Source organism: Pangasianodon hypophthalmus, chromosome 4 (genome assembly GCF_027358585.1).
Source record: "Pangasianodon hypophthalmus isolate fPanHyp1 chromosome 4, fPanHyp1.pri, whole genome shotgun sequence".
NCBI classification, from domain to species: Eukaryota; Metazoa; Chordata; class Actinopteri; order Siluriformes; family Pangasiidae; genus Pangasianodon; species Pangasianodon hypophthalmus.
The window spans coordinates 4,776,012-4,788,596 of NC_069713.1; the positions used below are offsets into that span (position 1 = coordinate 4,776,012).

Consider the following 12,585-nt stretch of genomic DNA (forward strand, 5'->3'; position numbering starts at 1 on the left):
TTTGTTATCACTAAGAAGGCGTATAAAGCAGACGTCTTCCTGGGACACATTTGTTCTCATAGCTCTTCTCGTTAAAGTCTGACTCTAATGCTTTTAAAACATCATTAGCTGCTGGAACTGACAGCTCTTTCACGGAGACTCGATGAATGAAACTTTGACTTCCTTGTCTATCCAGGTGTGGATTACAAAGGCCTATGATGCTCCAACCCAGCTCTGTTTTCTGTGCAAAAGGCTCATTTTCATTGCCGATAATGACCTCTAAGGGAGCCAATGCTGAAGGACAATCGTATCCAATCAACAATCCTATGACACAACTCTGGAGTGGTGTAAACTCATTGGCTATGTGCTTAAAGTGAGGCCATTGTAACGCAGTCTTTCTGGTTGGAATATGAGCTTTGTCTACAGGAATAAAGTCACATGTATAGACTTGATGTACTTGGATACATTTCCCACCTTGGAGCCCTCGAACTCGCAAGCCACTAACCTTATTACTTGCAGTGACTGTATCTATAGTCGTCATAGTACTGAGTCTCAGCTTCACTGCTCGACTGCATACTTGGAGCTCATCAAGAAAATCCTTCAGAATAAAAGTTGTCACTCTGTGTATCAAGTAAAGCATATATAAGAATCTCGTTTTGTGGCTCTTCCATTGTTGAAATAAAGACAGGAACAATACTAGAGGTAGCAGAAGCCAGTTGTGTTACTACATGAGACATAACCCTTTGAATTTCTTGACTTGTATGCACTTCTGTAGAAGTAACATCCATTCTTGATACTTTCACAGGTCCTTTGTCTTTATCTTCGTGCAAGCAAGTTGGATGACGCAAGCCACATGTGCCACAAATATGCCGTCTTTTGCAGTCTTTTGAAATGTGCCCCTTTCTCAGACATCCAAAACAGATGTGATTCTCACGAATAAAAGACCTTTTGCCCTCCATGGGCTTTTCTGCAAAGATAGGACATTTAGCGATATTATGTGCTTCACTCTTCCAAACAGGACATGGTGATGTTATCTTATATTCTGGCCTTGTTGAATCTTTAACTTGGGCCTTTATGTTGAAAGCTTTGGCTCTTTTAGGAAATCACTCATCTGAAACCTTAGAACTCAGAAGTGGAGAAGTGAAAGGATTACAAGCTATCTTAGACTCCTTCTGCAAGAATTCTGCAAATCGATTAAAGGTTGGATAATCACCAGTCATGTCCAACTGTTCAACCACAATTTTGTTCCATTTGCGCATGATCCACTCTGGTAATTTCTTGAGTAATTTATAATTTTCCTCACAATCATTCAGAATAGCCAATCCTTTGACATGTGGAATAGCTTCAACATAGCCTTGTAAGAAATCAGTGAATTCTCGCAAGGAAAGTGGATCATTTGCTCCCACCTTAGGCCATCTCATAAGTTTTTCTTGAAAGGCTCGGTGAACAATAAAGGAATTTCCATACCTCTCCTCAAGGACCCTCCAGGCACCCTGATATGTATCTTCAGAGTTCCTATAAAAGAACCCTTCCACAGCCTTGCGAGCTTCTCCAGCAAGATAGGTTTTCAAGTAAAACATTTTCTCACTCGCTGGAATTGATTTACAATCAATAAGTGCAGTGAAAGACATTTTCCAATAAATGAACTTCAGAGGAGCACCAGTTGAAAAAAGTTGTTGGTTCTGGGACAGATAAGCGACTTATACTAAGTTTACTAGTACTTGGGCTAAATTCTCTGTCCCTTGAATTGTCCTTACATCATGAAATACTTGTTGAGAATGGAATGACCAGGTGCTGTGTCTAACCACGGCCGACGTGAGGAAGACTCTACACAGAGTCAACCCACGAAAGGCTGCTGGACCAGACAACATTCCTGGCAGGGTACTCAGGGGATGTGCAGACCAGTTGGCAGATGTTTTCACGGACATCTTCAACACCTCCCTGAGCAGCACCATTGTTGTTGCGACGTGCTTCAAGGCCACCACCATCGTCCCCGTGCCAAAGAAGTCTTCAGTGTCCTGCCTCAATGACTACTGTCCCGTTGCACTTACACCCATCATCATGAAGTGCTTCGAGAGGCTCATCATGAGGCACATCAAGACCCTGCTGCCTCCCTCACTGGACCCCCTGCAATTCGCTTACCGTCCCAACCGCTCAACAGATGACGCCATCACCACCGCCCTCCATCTGGCCCTCACCCACCTGGACAATAAAGACACTTATGTTAGAATGCTGTTCATGGACTTCAGTTCAGCATTTAACACAATCATTCCTCAGCACCTGATTGGAAAGCTGAACCTGCTGGGCCTGAACACCTCCCTCTGTAACTGGATCCTGGACTTCCTGACTGGGAGACCTCAGTCAATCCGGATCGGGAACAGCATCTCCAACACCACCCCACTGAGCACTGGAGCCCCACAGGGCTGTGTGCTCAGTCCATTGCTGTTCACTCTGCTGACTCACGACTGTGTAGCAATGCACAGCTCGAATCACATCATCAAGTTCGCCGATGACACGACCGTGGTGGGTCTCATCAGCAAGAACGACGAGGAAGCATACAGAGATGAGGTGCAGCGGCTAACAGACTGGTGCAGAGCCAACAACTTGTCCCTGAATGTGGACAAAACTAAAGAGATGGTTGTTGACTTCAGAAGAGCACAGAGTGACCACTCTCCGCTGAACATTGGCAGCTCCTCCGTGGAGATGGTCAAGAGCACCAAGTTTCTTGGTGTTCACCTGGCGGAGAACCTCACCTGGTCGCTCAACACCAGCTCCATAACGAAGAAAGCCCAGCAGCGCCTGTACTTTCTACGAAGGCTGAGGAAAGCGCATCTCCCACCCTCCATCCTCACCATGTTCTACAGAGGGACTATCGAGAGCATCCTGAGCAGCTGCATCACTGCCTGGTATGGGAATTGCACTGTCTCAGATCGCAAGACCCTGCAGCGGATAGTGAGGACAGCTGAGAAGATCATCGGGGTCTCTCTTCCCTCCATCTCGGACATTTACACCTCTCGCTGCATCCGCAAAGCCACCAGCATTGTGGATGACCCCACACACCCCTCTCACACACTCTTCACCCTCCTGCCATCTGGTAAACGGTACCGGAGCATTCGGGCCCTCACAACCAGACTGTGCAATAGTTTCTTCCCTCATGCCATCAGACTCCTCAACACCTAGAATTGGACTGAAGGAAGGAACACACACACATACATATACACACATATGACACATATCGACTGTGTCTTCCATTTTGTCTGCCTACAACTTAAATCGAAAACTTACATCAGACTTATAATCTAGACACTTAAATATTTAGCAAGGAGAATAAGTCAAATCATATATGCAACACGCTTATAAATTCCTTGACACTCAACACTTTGGCATGTTTATATTACGTATACCATAAGTATAAATCCAGCATTAAACTATGGCAATCAATACCTTGTAAAGGATTACTCAAGTCAATAACTTCACCTTCATTAATGGTCACCCTTCATTCATAAAACTTGATGTAAAATTGCTTACAAAATTTGCTTACAAATTTGCTTACAACTACAAAACTACAAATCTCTTTAATTATAAAAGTTTTGACTTAATCCAAAAGCTATAACCACAGAGTCCCTTTTTTTTAACCTCTGAGTCCGTACCAACAACGTTGATTTACAGTCACCTTTCAGTCTTTCATGAATGAAGAGCATTCCAAGTTGTTGACTGTACGAGGTTGCAGTCCTATCAAGGAATCAGTCTCTTACTAACGCGATGCAAACATCGATGACACGATGAAAACATTAGCTGTAGCGTCAAGTCCCACTCATGCCACAACAGCCACGTGATGAAGTCGCCATCTTTAGCAGCAAGTTTTACTGTAGCAGCCCTTCAGCATCGAACAAATGAGGCAGAGAGGTTTGACGGGTACATTCGATTTATTTTACTCAGATGCAATAAACTTCACTACTGAAGTATTCGTTGTCTCAATTCTTTGTTGCAAATTCTCTCCATGCATCACTACCATTGATTGACTTCATAGCACCATAACAATAAGATCACAGCACCGTAAAACTACAAAGACAACAAATAAAAAAACAAGCAAACAAAAAACAAACCTTGCTCTGCTTGCCGAAGGGATACTAAAGCTGAAAGCTGAAATCATTCTCTCGAGCTGTACCTGTTAGCTCGTGAACAAAAGTGGATTATTCTTGCTCTACTTCGTTTCAATTATATTCTATACATTTATTACTCCCTGTAGTGGCAACGCCAAGCAAAGCGAGTTAAAGGGGAAGGTCATTACAATCTTCACTTCCTTACAGTCTAAACTCAACACACTATATTGAATAGAATAATAAGTAGTTACAAATATTATATATGGAAATATGTTGTAAATACTGATAACATGGTTACATGTGTGTAACTAAACACCTGAACTCCACAAACTGTTGTAAAGTATTGAGGGTTAAACACAAATTTACTGTAATTAAAAACATAAAAAACCTGCCCCATGCTGTAATCTTTATTATAATTTTTCATTTCAGTTAAAATTTTTTTTATCCATAGTTAATATTTGTTACTATTACTCACTCCTTGGTTGGTCTTTTGTAGTTAAACAGGGCTGTGTAAAATTGTAAAAGTGTTTCTGTAAGAAACTGCTGACAAATTTTAGTTATACTGACTGTATCAGGTGAGTGTGTGAGGTTTTTTTGGGAAACATAAAAATGTGCAATTAGACATTCATGAAAAAAAAAATGAATTTAGAAAAAAAAAATCATTTTGTATTTCCTGTGTAACAGAGAGACCACGGGCAGTACTGAGTGTATCCCCACAGAGCTGGGTAACTGAAGGAGACTCAGTGACTCTAAGCTGTGAGGTTACAGACTTCTCTACAGACTGGACATTCAGCTGGTACACAACTGTTCCCTACAGAGACGGCTTAACTCAAATAAAAATTAATCGTGGCTATAGCATGTATGTGGAGCTCCTCTCAGACAGCAGCAGAGGATCTGGAGGCAACTACACTCTCAGTCCTGCTGCTCTTCATCACACAGGAGTTTATATGTGCAGAGGAGAGAGAGGAGAACCAGCCATTCACACACAGTACAGCCACTATGGATCAGTGGTGAGGAAAATTAACTGTTGGGTTGAAGTGTAGAATACAAAAGTGTGAATGTAAGATCAGATTAATGCAACATTTATTTATTTATATGTATTAGGCAGTTAGAGAGCTCTAAGTGCTGGTAGAGGCTTATTGTCACAATTTCCCTTGTGTTCCTCTGTATTTTGTAATGTCTCTGCCCCTTATCATTGGGTAACTTTTCTGGGTAACATACGGGACTCAGGAGATGGTTGAGGATCTATGTGCAAGAGGATTTTATTTTAATTTAAAAGCCAGAAAGGTAGAGCAGGTAAACATTACTGATACATGAATATGCAACCAAACAGGTTTAAATTCAAATCCAAATACAGATACAGATATGGCTATTTAGAGCAAAAACAGATGCAGGTACAGATGATATCATTATGTTACACTGTTAGTAAACACAATGCAAATAACAGAGGTGTAAAGCAGGCAAGAGTCAAACACGCTGAAACACCGTACATGAAACCAGAGGACAAATCCAAAAGACTAATCGAAAGACAAGGCAAAGAGTCTAAACAGGGCAATGGCAATCACAAAGTAAACACTGCTCAGAACTTGCACAAACCCTGGGTTTAAGACCATGTATAAGACCATGTGCTGGCGTAATATACTCTACAATGAGGAAGTGACCTGGAGGTGGTGTGATAGAGCTAGACTAATACTCAGGCAACAGTGACATCTGGTGATGAAGAGGCATAATGTCCCCCGCTGATGTGATTCCCTGATTGTGTGCACCTGTCCCTCACTGTACAACATTTACTGTAATATTTACAGTAATTTACTAGGAGCAAATCGCAAATGGCAGTAAATAACCATAGACATATTTACTGTAAAGTATTCTAATATCTTTACAGAAAATTCCTGTTATTATTTCTCTACATTTCAAGTAATATATTGTAAACTCTGGAAGGAAAATATTTGTAAATATATTTTTAGTATAAAATGAAACATAGTCCAGTACATTGGCTCATTAGTCTCCTCAATCTTGTAAAAGTTACAGCAATTTACTTGTGTTCTGTCGCATTATATTACATGATTCCTCTTCAATTTTTTATTTAAATGGCTCTTTTCTGTGTTTAAGGTGAATCTCCTCCAGTCTCTTTGATCATCAATCCCAGCAGAACTCAACACTTTACTAAAGACTCTCTCTCACTGAGCTGTGAGGACCAGAGTAACTCTACTGGATGGACAGTGAGACGATACACACAGTGAGGGAGTGTTAGATTGTTCACGGTGGGGATCAGTTACAGGATCTACATGTAAAATCAGCTTCCTCTCCACATCCCACACTGGAGTTTACTGGTGTGAGTCTAAATCTGGAGAAAACAGTAATCCTGTCAACATCACAGTGCATGGTGAGTCTTCATGTAGTGTGTTTACTGTTAAAGGAAAAGGGAAATTATTTAAAGAATATTCAGAACTCTGAGTTTGTAAATGGGGAAAACCGTTCAGGAAGACAACGACAAAATTTTTTTTTCAGTACATTACCCGTAATTTCTATAATTCTGAGTATGGAGACATGTATGCTAGTAGTATTAGTAGCTAATAGTAGTAGTATATACTAGTTTTATTAGTACCAGTAAATGAGCATGGAATCAAATCAATTTTCGATATTCATATTTATCTGTGCTGCTGTATCCATAATTCAGTTGGATTTTTTTTTCTCATGAGCTAGTGTAGGCAGTTTTCTGTAGACTTGAATTAAATACCTACAGACTCCACAGGTTTAGAGGATTTTAAGTTATATACTGATAAATTAGAGAACTTTTATTTATATTTTCTACACACACATCATAGTGTGTGGATTTCCTTGTTTGTGATTTTCTGTGTTCTAGATGGTGATGTGATCCTGGAGAGTCCTGTCCATCCTGTGACTGAGGGACATCCTCTGACTCTACACTGTTTATATCGCAACACAAATTCCTCAAACCTCCGAGCTGATTTCTATAAAGATGGATCAGTTCTCCAGACACAGACTACAGGAGAGATGATCATCCAAACTGTCTCAAAGTCAGATGAAGGTTTCTACCACTGTAAACACCCAGAGAGAGGAGAGTCACTGAAAAGCTGGCTCTCAGTCAAAGGTGAGAAATCATTCAAATATTAATTTAAATACAACTGTAACTTGAACTGTGTAGCTTTACATAATGCAAGCTATAGTCCTTACTTTTTGTAACTCTGTGTACAATATGCTATGTTATGCATGTGCACACAAGTGTAAATTAATTTATTTGTACATAGATTGAGCTAAAACTTACAAACACTTCAGCATTAATAAAGTGTTATTCTAATGATTATTTTATTCAGCGTCAGGTCCATCATGTGTAGAAGCTCCATTCTCAGTGCTCATGCTGATCAGTAGTGTAGTGACGGCCTCTCCGTATCTGCTGGTGACCATCATTCTGCTGGTCAAATGTTACAGAGCTCGAGGTAAGAACTCTTTCTGTACGTTTCACTATTCTCATTTTAAACACGACATCTGTTTCTGCTGAGGTCTGAGGGTGAATTTACATGTGACAGACGCTTCAAGTGGAGTTACATTTTAACTTTTATGTACATTATTAAGTAAAAATACTAAAAATAGTGAAGAAGTGTATTTCATAAGTAGATGTGCTGACTTATCCATCATAGTAACAGGCGTCACATAATGTATATAATTTAGGTTTTAAAAGGAAGAGGTAGCATTTTAATAACACAAAAGGAAATGTTAATAAATTGTTTTTAATAATTGATAAAGAATCTCTGACCTACATTTTGCAGTTACTGAAGATGACTGAATGAATGATGTTCATTTTCTGACACATCTTTTCCTGAAGCTCTGTCACTTGTCACTTCACTGTCATTCATAAGCATTAAAACAAACACCCTTTAAACTGTGTTTAGGATGAGATCAAATGCAGGTTGGTTGCTTTTCTGCCATAAACACCTGGAATAAACTTTGCAATCAAACAAGTGACTTTTTAATTTCTTTAACAGCTCACACTGATGAAGAGAGAATTGAGAATGCAGTCATAGGAGTGAGCAAAGTTCATCTAACAAAAAGACGAAGTGTTTAATGTAAAAATAATTTCATAATTTATTATTCTTTAGGGCTTTGTGGGGTTTTTAAAATAATACTGATTTGTCATTTTAATGTCATGCTGTTATTTGCTCAGCATCTCATAGACACCCTCGTTGTTCTGACTGGATTTGTTTAGCTAAAGCCTGCAAACCTCCTCATGAGGTGAAAGTTACCATGTGTGTAGTTTCTAATAAAGCTTACAGGCTGCTAATGCAAAACAGAGTAAAAATGAACAAATATTCTTAAAAATATTTATTGGTCAGGAGAAAATTTTATTGTTTTGTCTGAGGATTGAGCTGTGCTTCTGGAAAATAACATCTGACATTTGGGAAATAAATGTGTCTGGTGACCTGCACATTAAAACCTCAAAACATTTCATCTAACTGTAAGGAGGTTTAAGCAAACACAGTAATCTGTGCAAAATGGTTGCTTTAAGTCCAGAAAATATAGAATGATACTCTAATCTGTCAGTTGCTGGACCTCTGTTAAATCACGCCATGAAAGATGGATTGGTTTGTGAAAGGGAAAAGAAAAGCCCTAGATGAGGTCACACAGACATCCCAGTCAGGTGCTGGTCATCTGGTCATTGATAAGCTAAATGCAGAAAATATGATGAGGCATATCTTACTCTCGGCTTCACTGTTAATGTGGTTGGTGAGGAGGAGAGACCTATGTGTGTCCTATGTCTTAAAAATTAAGAAGACACATTGAGACGATACGTCCTAATTATGTTCAAAAGCCACTTTTTTTTTTAAAGAAAACTTGATCAATATCATGGGCAGCATAGTCATTTTGTAAAAGCCACTTCAGCAACAACTTCTGGCTTCGTACAAAATTGTGTATCGCGTTGCACAATGCAAGAAATCACACACGATTGCAGAAGAGTTGATTCTTCCTGCTGCCATAGATATGGTGTCAGTTATGCTTGATGAGGCAAGTGTAACAAAATTAAAGACTATCCCCGTGTCTAATGACACCATATCAAGACTAATTTTTGATAATGCAAATGACTTGGACGAACAGCTCCAATAAAAGGGAAAAGCTTTGCGCTTCAAGTTGACGAGGCCACTGACGGTACCAAGGACAGTTTGTTAACAGCGTATGTGTGTTTCATGCACTATGTGCACCCAATCTAGTTCTTTTCAATGCAACACAACTGTAATTTCAAAAATTTTTAAATTTGTAATTTCAGTTAAAAAATTATTCAATTTTCATGACTTTTAGTGAAAGTAATTGGAGGGGTTTAAAGGGGGCAGGACCAAAAAAGTTTGAGAAGCACTGGTATATGGTATAAACTGCATTATTTCAGAATGAAAATGGGCAGTGTAATATTTTCCAGTGTAGGTTGTATTTTCTGTATAGATGACTACAGTCAGAGTGTTTGGTGAAAAGCCCGGTGTTACTGGGGTTAAAGTAAGTGAGGCTTTGTATGTATGCAATATAAAAACAAGTTTATTGACTGTTATCTGAAATATGGTGGGAACTAATATTGTGTTTTGTGTCTTCTCAGTATTAGTTCTACCACTACTGTATTTGTACTGCTATGTTTTCTTCTATTTCTGTGTGAGATTAGCTCTAGTTGAATTACGAGGAGTAGACTTCCAATCTCAGTTAGACACTGTTGATAGTTTTGTTTGAATTTTCAGCTGTGTGAACTTTAATTGTAGTTGTGTGAGGAGATTTGTGGATGAAATGTTTTGATCTATTAAATAAATGCATCATTATCAGTTCACTGAATTATTTCACCTGGTAGAAAAAATCTATCATATGAAGTACAAGTAATACACTGAGAAATCTCTTGTTCCTTTGTCAATGTCAGCATTTTTACCATTTTGTATTTTTATACAATGATGTACTGGAGCTAAAACATTTACTGAACCAAAATAATAATAAAAAAATTAACCAAGACAATGTTTACTTTATTTCTGCTTTTAATTTATGTTTTAAACCCCCTTCTGCTGCTATATTGTTGTCTATTCATTGTCTCTTATCTCCTGCTGTAACACTGGAATTTCCCACATGGGATTAATAAAGTGTTCTCTTAAAAGCAGAAACTCGATCCTGCAGTATTATTCAGTGTAAGTAGAGGATCTCAGTGCAGTAAAGTTCAGGAGTAAATGAGGAATCAAACAGAAATGTTATTACTCTTACTGCATGTCTACACACTGGTACACTGATGTACAGGACTAACATAACACTGAAAATGTCCAAAACACAACACAGGAAATTAACATTACAGCAGTGGCAGTGATTCAGACAATCAAAAGCTACTTATAAAGTTATTATGTAAATTACAAGGTTTCACTGTTAAACCCTGCTAGATAACTTCCTCATAAGTGCATTTCTTCCCAGTCCTGGCAGAGGGATTAAGATAGTCAGGATTAGAGGTTTGTAAATCAAGCTTGTATCTAAATCATTGTTGTATATGAGCACTATTCTCACCAATTGCGTTGCTTGAGCAAAGGCTTAACAGATAGCCTGCTCCAGAAAAGACCTCCAGAAAGCAGTCTTTGTAACTTTAGTGACTTTACTGGTGATTATTCTTTTAATGATCTTTTTTTTTTGTAAATCTATAATAAAAGAGAAAAAAATATATAAATGAACATTACATTCACATTTCCAACATGTTCAGTTTAACCAGCTTAACATTAGTTTGTTATTGACATAGTTCCTTTTTATACATGACTTAATTAATATACGTTTGAGGAAATTCTACTAAATGAGACAGAAATTTGTATCGAATATCAGCGAAATTATCATATATGTTCTACCGCTAGCATAGCATGTTTGCAACGAAGATAAAGTGTGCATACAACAAAAACACAGCAATAATCTCAATCTAATAAACCCTTGTACATAGAATCACTGTTTAGTAAAAATACAGCACTTACGGACATATATTTCCAAGGTTTCAACGCTTAAATCAACCACCGAAACAAACTGCAAGTACGTTGCTCTAAACTGCGTACACTGAGAGAAACCGGAAGTAAACTGAACCGTATACAGTATATATAGTGCAGTACCTTAAATGCCCAGTAGGTGTGTAATATCGTAGTGCAGAAACTCACAGAAGGGAAACCATAATTCTTTGTGGTCACTTTATTGAGGACCCATCTCAGCAGGCAGACAGTACAGGACAATGGTGCACACGCACTGTTCTTCTTCACAGCCTTTTATAACTACCCAAACCATACACAATGCATTACCGCCCCCTACTGGACAAATCTCAATAAACCCTCCTCACATATCATATTTCCCCTCACTTAAGTCTGAACATTTCTTCTTCAAAATACTCTAGAAGCACCACTTGAGATGGAGAACAATTTTCAACCAAGTAAAATACAAAAAACAATTACATAATGTTACAACTGGGTGTGTGCATGTGTTTTTTTTTTCTCTTTCAAGCACAAAGTCTTTCAAGTGGGCTGGTAGCTTTCGCTCCCTTACTGAACGACGGAGCCCACCAGTAGGTACAACTTCAGTCTTTTTTTCTTCTACACTTGGAGTCACTTTAGGTGTTGTATGATCACTAACTAACTCTGGCACTGGACTACTTTCAGTTTATCAGGAGTAAAACCAGAAGTAGTTATTTTTGGAGTACTAGGAAACATTGGATTTTGAACATCAGTCTCTATGGATACAACATCATCACATAGCTGAACACTCAGACCCAGTTGGGAATCAATTTTCCTTTCCTTTTGTTGGCAACTAAATAATTGATCCACATGACGTCGCACTGTTTGATCATTTCCCAGCGTTACTGTGTAGGACACAGGTCCTGTAATGTCCTGAATTACTCCTGGTACCCATTTTGGTCCAAACCCAAAATTTCTGGTGTATACAAGATCTCCAACTTGGAAATATCGGGGTTTCACATGTTGATCATGATACTTTTTCTGAACTTGTTTCATTTCCATTTTGCTAGTGAAATCAGGATGTATTTTGTCCAAAGTGCAATGCAATTTCCTTCCCATCAGCATTTCCGCAGGAGACAATCCCGTTGTAGACTGGGGTGTAATCCGATAATTGAACAGTGCTCTATTTAACTTAGTCTCAAGCGTTTTCCCAGAGCTCTTTTTCATTAGATCTTTAAAAATTTTAACTGCTCGCTCTGCCAACCTGTTGGATGAAGGTTGATATGGTGCAGAAGTAACATGGGTTATTCCATTCTTAAACATGAATTCTTTACTACCATGTACTCTGAAACTTTTCCGCAAACACTCCAGAGTAGCAGCTGTGGTTGCTAAATTTACCGGATAAGCATCAATCCACTTAGAATGAGCATCGACTAGAATTAAAAACAATTTGCTCATGAATGGACCTGCATAATCCATGTGAACTCTCCTCCACGGTTGTCGAGGCCACTCCCATGGATGTAGTGGTGCACTCACAGGGGCTTTTCTATGTTCTT

General features: G+C 38.8%; 1 protein-coding gene across 1 annotated transcript; it reads left to right on the forward strand.

Moving 5' to 3' along the window:
• The first annotated feature begins 4,943 nt into the window (after window positions 1-4,943).
• On the forward strand, window positions 4,944-9,879 carry LOC128318145 (uncharacterized). The gene is made up of 4 exons (XM_053233514.1): window positions 4,944-5,092; window positions 6,911-7,197; window positions 7,427-7,543; window positions 8,090-9,879. Exons 1-4 carry the CDS (start codon window positions 4,944-4,946, stop codon window positions 8,167-8,169), a joined length of 633 nt encoding a protein of 210 aa, XP_053089489.1. The 3' UTR covers window positions 8,170-9,879.
• Window positions 9,880-12,585: the final 2,706 nt, after the last annotated feature.

Coding starts and splice junctions, on each gene's coding strand:
- LOC128318145 (XM_053233514.1), top strand. CDS start 4,944: ATGTGGAGCTCCTCTCAGACAGCAGCAGAGGATCTGGAGGCAACTACA. Junction 7,198..7,426: donor AAGCTGGCTCTCAGTCAAAG/GTGAGAAATCAT, acceptor ATTCAGCGTCAG/GTCCATCATGTGTAGAAGCT. Junction 7,544..8,089: donor CAAATGTTACAGAGCTCGAG/GTAAGAACTCTT, acceptor TTTCTTTAACAG/CTCACACTGATGAAGAGAGA.